This window comes from Malaclemys terrapin, chromosome 6 (assembly GCF_027887155.1).
Source record: "Malaclemys terrapin pileata isolate rMalTer1 chromosome 6, rMalTer1.hap1, whole genome shotgun sequence".
In the NCBI taxonomy this organism is placed as follows: domain Eukaryota; kingdom Metazoa; phylum Chordata; order Testudines; family Emydidae; genus Malaclemys; species Malaclemys terrapin.
The window spans coordinates 107,488,208-107,503,805 of record NC_071510.1 but is presented as its reverse complement, the minus strand read 5'-3'; the positions used below and the strand labels follow the sequence as shown (position 1 = coordinate 107,503,805).

At 42.4% G+C, this 15,598-nt stretch overlaps 1 protein-coding gene across 3 annotated transcripts in view; it reads left to right on the top strand.

The window, feature by feature from the left end:
• The window catches only part of EGFLAM (EGF like, fibronectin type III and laminin G domains), a 166,020-nt gene that overhangs the window by 60,015 nt on the left and 90,407 nt on the right, over positions 1–15,598 (top strand). For all 3 annotated transcript variants that reach the window (XM_054033187.1, XM_054033186.1, XM_054033185.1), the window contains exons 2-6: positions 3,638–3,747; positions 7,890–7,973; positions 9,585–9,611; positions 13,796–13,913; positions 14,425–14,560. In XM_054033187.1, coding sequence (XP_053889162.1) covers positions 3,667–3,747; positions 7,890–7,973; positions 9,585–9,611; positions 13,796–13,913; positions 14,425–14,560 — 446 coding nt within the window. In that variant the 5' untranslated portion in view covers positions 3,638–3,666. The remainder of the gene's footprint in view (positions 1–3,637; positions 3,748–7,889; positions 7,974–9,584; positions 9,612–13,795; positions 13,914–14,424; positions 14,561–15,598) is intronic.

Genomic DNA, 15,598 nt, shown 5'->3' with positions numbered 1-15,598 from the left:
TTCAGTGAAGACAGTACTATGCTAATGGGAGAGCTTCTCCCAGCATGGTAGTTAATCCACTTCCGCAAGAGGCAGTAACTATGGCGACAGGTGAAGCCCTCCTGTTGACATAGCTCTGTCTACAACGGGGGTTAGGTCAGTATAACTGCATTGGTCAGGGGGTGTGGATTTTTCACACCCCTGTGAGATGTAGTTATACCGATATACATTTGTAGTGTAGACCTGGCCTCAGCCAGCATTAATTTGCACATTTGTTCTGCAGTTTTGTTGGGAGGGAAGGGAGAAGAATGTGTCTGTCAACGTAGCCACATCTACACCAGGGGTATAGGTCAGTATAGTTGCAGTGCTCAAGGGTGTGGATTTTTCACATCCCTGAGTGCATTAGCTATGTCAACTTAAGTTTTAAATGTAGACCAGGCCTGAGAGCGGTATTTGGCTCTCTCTGTCTTTTTCATCATCTGCAAATTGAAGTTACTAAAGTGTAGGGGATCTGGATGAATAATTTGGAGTGGGTCTTTTATTAAACAGTTTTGCCTCTTCGTGTTTTCAATTTCTCTGCAATGGATCGTGACTTTTTTCAAATGTAATCCAAATTATTCACCAAATAATTTCTGCAATCAATTTTATTGATCTGCAGCACATCTGTAATTAAGATTTTGAAATAATCTTTCCAGGGATATTCTTCTGAGTTGCTTAAAATTTATTGTTTCTGCAACAATTCCTCCCAGCAAACTTGTTTGGTAGAACATCCATAACAAATAAGCACAAGAGAGGCAAAAATATCAAGTGAATTGGTTTATAAATTCGAAGAAATATTTATGGCATATTTCCCCCTCATTATTTACTTAGCTTTGATACTTATCTACCTCACCAGGCTATTGTGGTGATTAGTTAGTTTGAGAAGCCCTTTCTAAATGTAAAGGGCTACCAAAGTATTATGATTATTTCCAGTAGGTTTAGTTTTTCTGAGATTCTTCCTGTTTTGGGGGTTGTAAGGTCATCTTGTTCTTGTATATCAATACTTTAATATGTGTCAAGTTGATGTTCCTGAATGCAGGACAGAAGAGGGAGCTGGTAAAATGGACTAGAAGGGTCAGATTCTCTACTGCATTCAGCTACTGCTAGGTTCAGCAAAAAGGGAGGCTGTTAGGAGCCTCGTTACAGCTTCCTGATTCTCTGTTTGGCCCCAGAACCATGGGCTGCTCTAAACTGCACCAGCTGGCTACATTCTCCTAGAGACCATATGCCAGCTGGGGTAGCTAGAGCTCCCACCCATCCCTTTTGGGGACTGCAGGGAATGAGGCTTAGAAGATGGCTCCAGCAGCTGTATATCATGCTGAGGGTGTACCCAGTGAGGGAATTGCAGGAGGTTTCCACTCCCTTTGTGCTGCTTGGGCACCTATTGAGTTCCCAAGGGTGGGTGGGCACAAGCCCACCTGCATGTAAAGGCCCCTCCCCCAGCCTCAGGGAAGGAGCCATTGAACCCAGGGCTCAAGTAAAGTCGCGGAACAACAAATGATAAAATGGGGATGGGAGTGAGGGTCACAGGGTCAAAAGCAGAGAGCACACAAGTAGTGGAGTGGGGCTGAGAATCTGGCTCAAGGTTTCCATTTTCTAAATAAAGACCTTATTGTGTAAACCTTTACTCCTTTCAATGTTTCTATGCACTTCAATGCAGTTGTTTTTGTGAGTAAGGACTTCCCTATAAGGAAAGTTTTGCAAGATTGGACCCCAAGTTTTTTACTCTAGTTTTATTTTTTCAGTGCAGTACTCCTTTATTGTATCCACACGAGCTTCACAGAGGTATTTTAGTGCTGCCCTGGGTTTCAAAATTTAGCCTCAAAAGGTTCAGAAGTACAATTCTAACAATGAGACAAAAACAGATTCACCAGGTGCTTTCTTAAACCTTGTCTATTTGTATTATGGCTGTGTCTAGCTTTTATCCACCATAGCTGGTAGCAGATAAAAAAAGAAATGGACAAGACCACAAGATAAATAGTGAAACTTACTTGATTATCATAAGTAGCAGTCTTGGCACCCCAACTGCCTGTTCAATAAAAGAAAAATGTATAAAACCAAAAGCATCCTAGGAGTGGAATAATGCAGAGTAAATTCGTAAAAGACCTAAATGTCAGCTGTACTCTTGTTTTAGCTTCTCTTCTAAAGTATTGTTGATGATTAATTCTGGTGAGTATTTGTAAGGTGTTAAGTTTTGTATTTTGCTTCAAATCAAATAAGTTGGTGGAAATGACAAGTGTAAATCTGATTTAGGCTTGTCTCACATCTAAAAATGACCTTTAAAATAACTTGATTTCACTTGGTATTTTGTTAGAACTAGTTGAAAAATCAGGTTTTCTCAGCCTTCCCTGTCATTTATGGTAGATAAGGTCACAAAAACATTACATATAATAAAACCACTGCCATGAAGGAAATAAAAGTTGCCATAGAAAATTCTTTTTGCGAGCAAATTTTCATCACTTTTTTGTTATGCTTGTTTATGAAGTGTCTTTACCATGTGTTTTTGGTTTCAAGAGCATTGATAGTTGTCTGGCTACTTACGGAATTTTTGTTAAAAATCTTGGGCCGGATTTCACACTCCGTAGTCAAACTTCCTAATGATTTCAAGGGAAATGTTGTCTGCAAGACTGTGGGTTTGTGGCCTGGAATTGTAGTGTTCTATGTTAAGGCTTCATAGACAGTGGCTAAAATTCCTTCACTTTGGGTAGTAACATTTGCTATCACTATCTTTTCTCCAGGTAAGTGGAGCTCATTGCAGCTGCCTATGCACATGCAGGCACACATACAAACACCCACATCTTTCGTTTTGCTTCCAGAGCTTAGACACCAGACCTCTACTTTGATTACAGTTACAAGAGGGGCTCACCCAATGCTTCATGGTCCTTGCAGTTTGACTCAGGGTGATAGAGTTTCTTGTCAGTGCTTGTTCAATTTACTGTAGCGGTTGACTTGTGATCCTTATTATTTTACCAGATAAAGTGCCTTTGTTATTAAAGCTAATAACCTTCCTCAGTTAATTGCAATCTATTTTTTTGGCAAGACCATCAAAGAAATGTTGTGTACAAAAATCATGAAACACATTAAAGAATCCTTTAACCCAACTGGTGAAGAGTAATTAAGTATATCCATAGATTTACTCTGGTTACAGAGAAGGTAAATTCTCACACATGCCCCTTTCTTCACATGGTCTTCAAGGGTTGCACGCATGTAGCTAAGGGCATGGGCCCCAGGGAATTTTTGTCACATCTCTGTTTGCACCGCTAATGCTAAGTAGATTAACAGGTGTGCTGCAGTAGTTGCAAATGCATTGAAAAGCAAAGCAAATGTACTTTGATGGGTTGATAGATAGACCCAAATTAATCCTGGGTCAGATTCTGCTCCACTTGTCATGCTGAGTAGCACCACATGGACAGCATATGAAGTAAGGAGCTACTTGACATCAGTGAGAGTGGTAGAATCTGGCCCTTTAATGATTGGGTCTGTCCGATTTCTGAAGGTTTTTAAAGAATAGGCCAGCATATGTGTATTCTTCTTCAAAGATGTGCCCCTCAGCTGATTATAAACAAGGGAATTTTGTTTCCTGAAACTTCTTACGCAGTATCATTTTGCTTTGAGGCAGATAGACTGGGGCCTCCTCTAGATATACTGATGGATTCACTGAACTGTACAGCTTTCAGCATACAGTGGAGAATGCCAAGGCAGCATGCAAGCACCATCACAGGATACACTGTAAGTAAACCTTCATTTTTGTTAGCATAGAATCCAAATGGACCATATAGTCCCATGCATTGCTCCCAAGGTTGGGGAATCCCCGTTGGAGGTGTTTAAGAACAGGTTGGACAAACACCTGTTAGGGATGGTCTAGGTATACTTGGTCCTGACTCATAGAATCCTAGAATATCAGGGTTGGAAGGGACCTCAGGAGGTCATCTAGTCCAAACCCTGCTCAAAGCAGGACCAATTCCCAACTAAATCATCCCAGCTAGGGCTTTGTCAAGCCTGACCTTAAAAACTTCTAAGGAAGTAGATTCCACCACCACCCTGTAACCCATTCCAGTGCTTCACCACCCTCCTAGTGAAAAAGTTTTTCCTAATATCCAACCTAAACCTCCTCCACTGCAACTTGAGACCATTACTCCTTGTTCTGTCATCTGGTACCACTGAGAACAATTTAGATCCATCCTCTTTGGAAAGCAGCTATCAAATCCCCCCTCATTCTTCTCTTCTCCAGACTAAATAATCCCAGTTCCCTCAGCCTCACCTCATAAGTCATATGCTCCACTCCCCTAATCATTTTTGTTGCCCTCCGCTGGACTCTTTCCAATTTTTCCACATCTTTCTTGTAGTGTGGGGCCCAAAACTGGACACAGTTCTCCAGATGGGGCCTCACCAATGCTGAATAGAGGGAAATGATCACGTTCCTCGGTCTGCTGGCGATGCTCCTACTTATACAGTCCAAAATGCCATTAGCCTTCTTGGCAACAAGGGCACACCATTGACTCCTATCCAGCTTCTCATCCACCATAACCCCTAGGTCCTTTTCTGCAGAACTGCTGCCTAGCCACTCGGTCCCTAGTCTGTAGCAGTGCATGGGATTCTTCCGTCCTAAGTTCAGGACTCTCCATTTGTCCTTGTTGAACCTCATCAGATTTCTTTTGGCCCAATCCTCTAATTTGTCTAGGTCCCTTTGTATCCTATCCCTACCTCCAGCGTATCTACCACTCCTCCCAGTTTAGTGTCATCTGCAAACTTGCTGAGGGTGCAATCCACTCCATCTTCCAGATCATTAATGAACATATTGAACAAAACTGGCCCCAGGACCAACCCTTGGAGCACTCCGCTTGATACCAGCTGCCAACTAGACATGGAGCCATTTATCACTACCCACTGAGCCCGATGATCCAGCCAGCTTTCTATCCACCTTATAGTCCATTCATCCAGCCCATACTTCTTTAACTTGCTGGCAAGAATACTGTGGGATACTGTATCAAAAGCTTTGCTAAAGTCAAGGAATAACACGTCCACTGCTTTCCCCTCATCCACAGAGCCAGTTATCTCGTCATAGAAGGCAATTAGGTTAGTCAGGCATGACTTGCCCTTGGTGAATCCATGCTGACTGTTCCTGATCATTTTCCTCTCTTCTAAGTGCGCAGCACAGGGGGTTGGTCTAGATGACTTCTCAAGGTCCCTTCCAGCCCTATTGTTCTAACAGCGGTTCTCAAACTTTTTTTTTTTCCCGCGGACCACTTGAAAATTCCTGAGGGTCTCAGAGGACCACTTAATGATCTTTCCAAATGTTCTTTGTACCATTAGCTAACTATTGTAAAGCCCTTTGGATAAAAGCACTATATATAAACACCCCTTAATAATAATAATAAACTTTTTTGTTCTACAAATAAAAGCATACAACTCATATTTTAATATCAGTAGCCTTACCTTTCTAATGCGATGGATGTGCCCTCTGCCCCCTGCTGTGGCAGCCCCTGAGCTGGGGCTGGGAGGGAGAGGGGTCTCTCCCCCTCCACAGCAGCCACAGATCTGAGGCTGGAAAGGAGGGCCATTTCTCCCCAGCAGCTGCAGCCCTAGAACTGGGGAAAGTTGCCTCTTTCTCTGGCCACTGTAGCCCTGCATGCCCCAAATTCCCCCACCCCCTCTCCTTACCCCACTGTGCCCTCCCACCTACCCCCTATTCCCGCCAAGGCCACCACCTCACCTTACACATGTGTCTTCTCCAGAGTCCAGGCACTTAATTAGTGGACCACAGCCCTTCATTCTCTCATGTGAGGCCACCCAGGCGTGCACCTTAGAGGGAACTGTCCATGGACCACCTGAATGAAACTCGCAGACCACTGGTGGTCCACGGACCACAGTTTGAGAACCTCTGTTCTAGGATTCTGTGCTGCTGTAAGTTGTTGATAAAAGAGGTGTCAGTAGGTCTCAGAAGCAAAGCAGTGTAACTTTGCACCAGTCTGGCATTTAGTTGAATGCAAAACAAATGAAACTTGCCCTGATTTTTTATTGTGTGGAAACCAAATTTAACCCTTAAACTGAGGTCAATGGGAGCTGTTTTTGCCAGGGGTGAACTTGGCCCTGAGAATGTCGGGGATGGTAGAGAAGAGCTGGTCAAAAATGTTTTGTTTTTCCCCATGGGAAATGTTGATGGAACCCCCTCTCCCGCCAAATCTAAATGCAAATTTTCATTGAAAAAAACAGTTTTCAAGGAACGCAGACAATTTTATGAAAGATGTCCATTCAATGAAAAACTCAGTTTTCCATTGGGAAAAAAGTTATAACAGAAAATGTTTGACCTTCTCTAGTTCTGATATAAGTTGCAATGGTGAGGGGCTGTTTCATCTTATACCTCCATGCTTCTTGCTTTTCCTGCTATGCCCTATCTTTTCCTCCCTTGGCTGTGTAAGTTACACTTGTCTTGCACATCTACTGAATTATTTTTATTATTATTGAATTATTTGAATTGTAGTAGCTCATGATAATACAAATCATAAGTAAAAATAACAATAATTGAGTTAGGCACTGTACTTAGTTTGGTACATCCTTGGATGTATAAACAGAGGAGAAGTGAGTAGAAGTAGGGAGGTAGTTTTACCTCTATATACAGCATTGCAAGACTGATACTATAATACCAGCATCCAGTTCTTGTGCCCACATTATACAAAAGATGTTGAAAACTTGGAGAGGGTGCAGAAAAGGGCCATGTGGAGGGAAAATACCTTGTCCTAAAAAGTTCTTTAGTCTAGCAGAGAAAGGCATAACAAGAATTAATTATTGACATTGAAGCCAGGCAATTTCCAATTAGAAATAAGGCACAAATTGTTAACAGTGAAGGTGATTAAACACTGGAACAAACTACTAAGGGAAGAGCTGTGTTTTCCATCTCTCGATGTCTCCAAATTGAGATTGGATGCCTTTCTGTGCTTTAATCAAAGTAAACACAAGTTATTGGGCTCAATACAGGGTGAAATTCTCTAGCCTGTGTTATATAGGAGGTCAGACTTGGATGATCTAATGATCCCTTCAGGCCTTAAAATCCAAGAATGTATGAACAGACATAAGTAAGAGATGGTACCAGCTCTAAAGAGCTTGTAAGCTAAATAAACAGGTCAGACAAACAGTGGAAGAAAGGGGTCATCCCCATGTTATAGATGGGCAATAGAGGCACAGAGAGATTAAGTGGATGTCCAGTGGGTAAAAGTTACACTGCTTTGCAACTTCCACCAGTTTTATTACCAATTTACACAGGAGCCAGATCCTCAGTTGACTTCAATGGGTTTACGCCAGTTGAGGATCTTGCCCATGATGTATAACTTACAGTGCAATTCATGTCATTGCTCAATGCTGCCCAGAGACTTCCATGGGAATTCAACCTACTGTACTTGTTTCAGGCTGCATTTTGCTGAATTTAGCGACCGCATTTTACTGTACCAGGAAGGTCACTGAATGCCAACTAATACATGTACACTGAGGCTTTGTCTGTACTGGGATATGACATATGTTAAAACACACATGTTAAACACAAGGTTAAACAATCAGTTTAAACAAGGATTGTTGTGTCAGCTGAGTATGGCTAACGCAAGGGTCCACTCTGATACAGTGTTAAATACGACAGTTCATTTCTACAACTAAGTGCTAAGTTGTGTTTAACATTGTATCAGCTAACACGTTATAAATTATATCATTTCAATATGTAGACAAGCCCTGGTAAGTCTGAAGAATATGTCAATGTATGCAAACTCTCCGTGTGTTTGTGGAGTGGCAAGAGATGTATATGCAGCCACTGTCAGTGATGTGATAGTAATTTACTTATTATTTCTAAAGTATTTGTATCACTGCCTTAACTACATCTTTTCAAGGTGTTTTACTCCGAGGTCGAAGCTGATAAACCAGTAAAACAGCTTTCACATGATGTCCCCCTTAGCTTGGATATGCTCAGCATGGTGAGTATCTGGCTTTATACATTGTCAGAATGATCAGAGCCTCTGGAATTTTGAGAGACTTAAGTTTGGCATTTTCTAGTAATTGGTGGTACTTCTTTAGCAGGAACCAGGATTTCTGACTTCTTTGGCTGTGTGAATGACATACTGGCTTTAATTCCAAACCCACAGGGACTACTGGGCAAAGAGGAAATCCTAGCACACTGCTGTAATCTAATCAGAAGTCTGGGATATGATTTTTGTACCTCGTTCTCCTGCTAGTTTTGAATTCACAACTGTTGGGACTTGCTGTGGGTTTTAATAGCAATTACCTATGGCATCTCTTTAAATATTACCTTTGATATCAAGTTCACTTTTTCAATTGGGAAAAGTTCATTTGTGCATGCAAAATGGAAGAGCAATCACATGCCTCCATTTGCTGTTCCATGTATTTAGGTGTCTAAACACCCATCTGAGCAAAGCTGTGCCATCATGGCAAATGTCTGAGCAAACAGAGTTGTTGAATGTTTGGCAAATTCCTGTGTGTGCAAGTGAGACTCTGCTCACTGAAAATTTGAGATTAAAAGTTTAATTGCGAGCTTTAATAACTCCTAACTGCAAAAAAATATGGCAAATGTGTAAGTTCTTGTCTCCCAGGGGATTGGAAGTTTTTTATTCTTTCAGAAAAATCTCTTGTCCTTTCCTCATCACCTCCCATTTTCTTTCCCTTTTCCCCTATTCTCTTCTTTTCCTTACCCTCTTCATCCCTTTTCTTTTCACCTTTATATGCTTCATTCTCCTTCTCCCCATTTCCCCCTCTCCTCCTAATCAGTGCCCTTCCTTCTTTCAGACCATGTGATCTTTAGTCTTCCTTTCACGTGGCTGAATTAGGAATGTTCCCTAGGACTGCACCAGCTAGAAATTGGCACTGAGATAATAGCATCAAATTCAAATATTTGTGGGCAGAGGGGAGATTTCTTTCTCTTTTTGAAGGGCATTGTGGTGAAGTTGATGAACATTAGCAAACCTGTTCAAAAGGAAGGGATGAAGTGAAGAAGAGGGAAGAGTAGCTTCTCAGATTCCCTGTTGCCTTATACTTTCTTTGGCTACTCCTAAATCTCATAGCTTTTTCATAGGTATGGGATCATGGTAAAGGAAGGAGTCTCACTGTCATGATTAATTATTACTTTGTTATACACTATTTTTTTGTCCCTCCTGTGTTCCTCACTTCTTTTTCCTAAAAGTACTTCTGTTGCCACCATAGGATATGACATCATAGGGTATATCTACACAGCAGCTGGGAGGTTTAATTCCCTGCTCAGGAACCTATACATGAGCTAGCGCTTGCAAGGCTCAGGCTAGCCACCTAAGTACCTACCCAAGGGGTCAGATGGGATTGCATGCAGGCAGCTAGCCCAAGCTGTTACTCACGTAGTCATGGTTACACTGCTATTTTTAGGCACTAGCTCAAGCTGACCTAACACGTGTACATCTACTTGAGCTGGGAATTAAGTGTCCCATATGCTGAGTATATTGGTAATATCTTGCTTTGCTGACCCATCACTTACGATTTGCCATCAGCTTTTAAGTATGTCGTTTGTTAACAAGTCCCATTCTGCTTTTTTTTCCCCCCAGAGTCAACTTGATGGACAAGCGATTTTTGTAAGTACCGCACTTCCTGAAACTGTGGCAGCTGTGATCCAAAATAAGACGGAACATTTAGAGCCTCCCTTTGCACTGATTCACTAAAATGCTCCATAATCTACTAAAATAATACTACTTAGCACTTAAATGGGGCTTTTCATAGTCAAAGTGCCACAAACATTAACTAATGCTCGGAGCAGGTAGGTAAGAAAGCATTATTATCATCTCCGTTTTAGAGATGGATAATTTTCCACACTAATCATCAAAAACACTTAAGGGTGCTTTGCTGAGGTTAGAGGAGATGGACCGTAAAAGAATGAGAGCCAGGCAGCGAAGGCCACAGGAGAGCTGAACAGTCAGCCAGAGTGGGAGGGCCAAGCAATCAGACAAAAGGGAGAGGACGGAAGGGGGATATACTCTGTGGGGAGGAGGGAAGAACAGAGCAGTAAGGAAGTGTGAAAAGAAATGGGAAGAGTAGATCTGAGCTGAGCTAAAAAGAGGATAGGACACAGGAATGGGGAGGCAGAGCGAGCACACAAAAAGGAGGCAGGATTGGGAGATTAAAGACAATGTTGTATAGAAAATAACCCCCCTTTATGACTCTTGCTGCTGGTGAATTATTTCCAGTCCTGTGCTCAGTCCAATGGACCATTCTGCTTCCATAAACAATAACTGTAAAGGGTTTAGTTTTAGAGATGGGCTAAAAAGGAGGTGTTTATGCAGGGCCGGCTCTGGCTTTTTGGCCGCCCCAAGCAAAAAAAAAAAACCCAACCTGCGACGGAGTGTGGGTGCAGGGGAACCGGCTGGCGGGGGGAGGGAGCGGGCAGGAGAGAGAGAGAGAAGGGGGCGGCCAGGGCTACAGCAGGGGCGCTGACACGCAGCCCCTCCTGCTATGCTGCCTCCTGCCTCGAGGGCTCTGCTCCGGTCGGCGGGGAGAGAAGGAGGAGGACTGCCCTACAGGGTGCTCTGGTTCTCCATGCTGCCGCCCCCTACAGAGCGGCTGGAGCGGAACAAGAACAACAATAAAAAAGTGGCCGTGCTGCCCTAGGATTGGGCAGAATGCCGCCTCGAACAATCTGCCACCCCAAGCACCAGCTTGCTCAGCTGGTGCCTGGAGCCAGCCCTGTGTTCATGTATGGAAGGGTTTTGGTTTGAGACTGAATCCTGACCAGAGTATAGGCTTGGAGTCAACATTGACAGATTCTTGCAAGCTGTTTATGTGAGATTTTGGCCAGAAATGGTGGAAATCATGTGAGATCAGTAGATTTCATGAGATTTCAACTATCTGTATTAATGGAAATTTTGCTAGATCTTGGGAGAATCACTGTGGTTAGGAGACTTTTAGGATGCATCTAAACCAGAAAAGGGAAAATGGGCTCCTAGTTTTGGATCTGATTCAATAACAAAACCATAGGATTGGGTTTGGACTGGAAGATTTTGAAGGGGGTTTCAGATTTGAGGTTCCAGGTTTGACTCATCTGTACATCTGATAACAATAATGACTTCAATTGGGCCATTTCTTAGAGAATTAATGACTTGCTGGGATTCATCGGCTCCCAGCTGGTCATTAATCCCCAGGAAATGTTGTTGAACTCGGACATTCTTGCTGAAATGCTTTCTGTTATACTCAGACCAAAGTCAACAGAAATCTGCAATAACACTGTGGTCAGGTTTGCATGATTTGTCTTTTAGACAGTGGGCCTGATTCTCCTCTAAATTACAATGATATAATTCCATTGACTTCAATGGAGCTCCCTCCTGACCTACACTGCTGTAACTGAGAGCAGAATCAGTCCCAGTCTGTAAGTATAAGCATTATCAAATCGGATAGTATGTATTATATCTGGTCATGGTATTGTTTTACAACATAGAACATATAAATAACAGCACACAGCAAACATGGAAATATAGTATAAAGGCACCCATTAAGGCTCTTATCCGATTGAGTTTAGTGGGGCTATTCACATGCTACACATTAAGCACACGTGTAAGCCTGTGGACTTGGTCCTAAAAAAAGAATAGGCAGGCTTTAGAGGTGGAAGGTTTCTAGGTCAAGTGCCTGAACTTGGAGAACAATTAATAGCTATGAGCTTGTGTACCTTGACAGGAGAAATACATTTTATGATAGAGTCAAAGTTAGGCCTAGGTGATTTTGCAAAGCTCATGTTTGGCCAGTTCTTCAACTGCTGTAAATTGGCATAGCTCCATTGCAGTCAACAGAGCTTCTCTCATTTATGTCAGTAAGGCCCATAATGTTTTAATAAAACAGAAGGCCAAATTCTGCCCCATTGTATGCCGTTTAAACTTTGGCATACCTTGCTATAATACAGGGGTCGGCAACCTTTCAGAAGTGGTGTGCCGAGTCTTCATTTATTCACTCTAATTTAAGGTTTTGCGTGCCAGTAGAATATTTTAACGTTTTTAGAAGGTCTCTTTCTATAAATCTATAATATATAACTAAACTATTGTTATATGTAAAGTAAATAAGGTTTTTAAAATGTTTAAGAAGCTTCATTTAAAATTAAATAAAAATGCAGAGCCCCAGGGACGGTGGCCAGGACCCGGGCAGTGAGAGTGCCACTGAAAATCAGCTCGCGTGCTGCCTTTGGCATGCGTGCCATAGGTTGCCTACCCCTGCTATAAAACCTGTGACACAGCCAATGTACTGCAATAAAGATTTCAGCCCGCTATACCTCTAGTATCACAACACAGCAAATCTTTTAAGATGCACTAAGAGTACAAGAAGGTGGAACTCAGTCCAGATCCATATAAATATCTTAACTTGCTTTAAAAGCACTTCATATAATTGCATTGACTTTCTAACATTAGACTAAAACCCTGACTCACAACAAGCTGTGTGTGGCAGGACCTCTGTCCAATCAGTTGGACTGTGCATGAGCTTATGGTGTCTACCTCTCTGGAGCTCACTGCAGATTGGGACTGGCGGTAGCAATAACAGGTAGTAGAACTATTGGACTAGTACAGTATTTACCCACAGGAATAAAGAAGGAGAGTTTATTAGAAAGGCTGGCATCAGGAGGCTGGCAGATAATAAAGTATTAGGATCTTGCACTAGCTTGCTGCACCTGGAAATACTATTTCAAGTTGCTCTTAGCTTTAGGGGAAAAGAGCTCTCTGAATTTTCCCATGCACTGTGAGTGATATTTTAAATATCTGGATGACTCTTTAGAAGTGCATATATGTATGTGTGTGTATGTATATATGATGTTTCATATAATAAAATCATCCAGTTCAATTATTGCCTTCATGTAAATACTTTGGTTAATCTTTGGAATTACAGCTGAGGTGTCATTTATGGTTTCCATTGAAACAATTGGTGATGGACCCATATCCAAGAGCTCCCCAACTTCTAGGATTTTTGAGATCCAAACCCTGACCAGGATCTGAATTTTGCACATGGACCCATCTTTATTAATGTTTGGCTGAGCCAAAATATGAGATCTGAATAGTTCCAGCTGACTGGTAGTACATGTTCTGTAATGGACCAGACAATGAGATAAATACTTGGTTGTGCTGGGAGTCTTAAACAGCATCACACATAACAAAATTATCATATGCAGAGCTCAGCAATGCCTTACATATGACAGTTGACAGTTTTGCCTTTGGGTTAACCTCTCCTGTGATGGTGGCACAGAAACAAGTAAGTTGGTCTTCCATAAAGGGAGGCACTCATTTCAGGTCACGGTTGATATTAGCAGAGCAGTGTGGGATGAAAATTTCAGGGGGCATCTACTTCCATTGGTTCCTGATCTGCGTACAAGGAGAGGTCATACATTTCTTCACCATCAGAAGCAGCTACAGTCCCCTGGAAACAGATAATGAACTCCAGTATTTGGCTCTAAAGGGGAATGTATGTGACTTAAATTTCAGCAGCCAAAGTGTGTGATTGTGATCTCCATAAAAACTTTCTTCAGACTTCGGAATTATGCTGAGAAATGGGTCTAGGTCAGTTCTGTAGATCCCTGTGGGATAAAACTACAGCTTCTCAGGAAACACGTGACCTTGTTTGTCTGTTTTGTTTGTGTACTGAATTGGCATTCTTGCATTTTTCCTAGGGGAAATATGGAAAATATCATGTAAGAGGATTCTCCCATTCAAGCAACACAGCACACAATGTCATTTTCAGTAACATGAAACAGATCTATTACTTTTTTGTATCTTCTTTTTCTTGTCTCTGACAGGATGTTGTTATCGGCGATTTAAAGCCAGGCACTCCACACCGCGTTAGTGTAGGAGCTTATGGCTGGGCAGGAAAAGGACGACCCAGCATGCCCAGAGACATCACAACCTTATCCCAAGGTAAAAATCTGTGTAAATAGCTTTCCATTATGAAACCGCTGAGGCAGAGTTAATCCAAGACATTTCATTTTGCTGGCAGGTAAACACAGAGTGAGAGCTAAAATTTCTGTTTTGCTCAAAGTCGCTCATGTCAGAGGGCAGGCTGTATTTGTAATGGCAAAATGGTCAGTAACATTATTAAAAGATTTAAAAGGATAAATGCCACCCGAGGTACCAGGTGCCTTGTGGACCCTTTATAAATGCCTGCAAGGGCATTTGAAGAAAGAAACCTCTTTCCTCTAGCATATTTCTTGCCCACAGTGCAGCATGTGAATCCTAGCTAAATCTGATTTTTGTACAGTACTTAAGTTTAAATATTTTTAACATAATACTTTTACAAGTGTGATTGTTTTGTGGTAAGAAACCAATCTGATTCTCAGTGCTGGGAGGGGTATGTGTGTGTGTTGAGTTTTGTGTCTATAAAATCCATCTGCTTTTCTAATACTGATTACATGCCATTCTTTTGGCTTAGATAAATGCATGCCCCCTGAACCACCCTGTCAGCCTCAGGTCATAGTAGTTTCTGATTCAGAGGTTGCGCTATCATGGAAACCTGGAGTCAGTGAAGGAAGTTCCCCAATCCAGTACTACACCTTGGAGTTTATCAGGTAAATCTGTCGGTGGAATCTGAATTTCAGTATATGTGCACTACATGTATTTCAAAATTATATTATTAGATTCAGTGCAGACGTTCCTCATTATTTATTCATTCATTTTATATAATGCATTTATCACTTTCTCTCTCTCTCTCTCTCTCTCTGTGAAATGTACTGTAAAAATTTAAAATAATCTCAATTGATATAAAGTCAGCAATGACTCCCACCCTTCGCCTTAAAAAATAAATACCCACCCTCTGGGGTAAGCCTGAGTAAACAGGGTTTGAAACATGCTCTGGAAGTCATCAAACTCACGCTAAGGGGAGAAGAGAATTTCAGAGTCAAGGGCCTTCCCCTGAAAATGTCCTGCCCCCAGCCCTCAGAGGTAGAAATGCTGGGACTGTCAGCTCAATTGTCTCAGCTGATTTCAGCTGTCATGTAAGAATATAAGAAGAGGTGGTATCTTGAGTTCGCAGGTCTCAGATCACTATGTGCTCTTTACTTTATGGATCTCGTGTACTGTTACTGTCCTAGTTTTTATGGAAAGTTATTAAAAAACCTTCAAGGAGATTCTATCCTGAATTATCTAAAACATGCAATAGTATATAATAGAGCAGGCATGGCCAAACCGCGGCTTGCAAGCCACATGTGGCTCTTTAAGGGGTCAACTGTAGCTCACTGAGCTTGGGGCTTCACCCCGTGGGGGGCGGTGGGGTTGAGCTGGTGCTTGCTGCTCAATCCCCGTGCGGGGCCACTGAGGCTTGAGGCTTGACCCCACAGCAGGGCAAGCTGGCGCTTGCGGCTTCAGCCCTGTGAGGAGGGAGCCAAGGCTCGGGGCTTCAGCTTTGCGGGGGAGGGGGGGGGAGCCAAGGCTCAAGGCTTCAACGTCGCAGGGGTGAGCTGGTGCTCTTGGCTTCAAATCTGCAGGAGGAGGGGCACTGCTGCTTGGGGCTTCAGCCCTGCAAGTGATGCCTAGGCTCCAGCTTCAGAGGCACATGCTCATTATAACAGGAAATTGCATCACTCTAGTGCTGAGGGGATAGCTCAGTG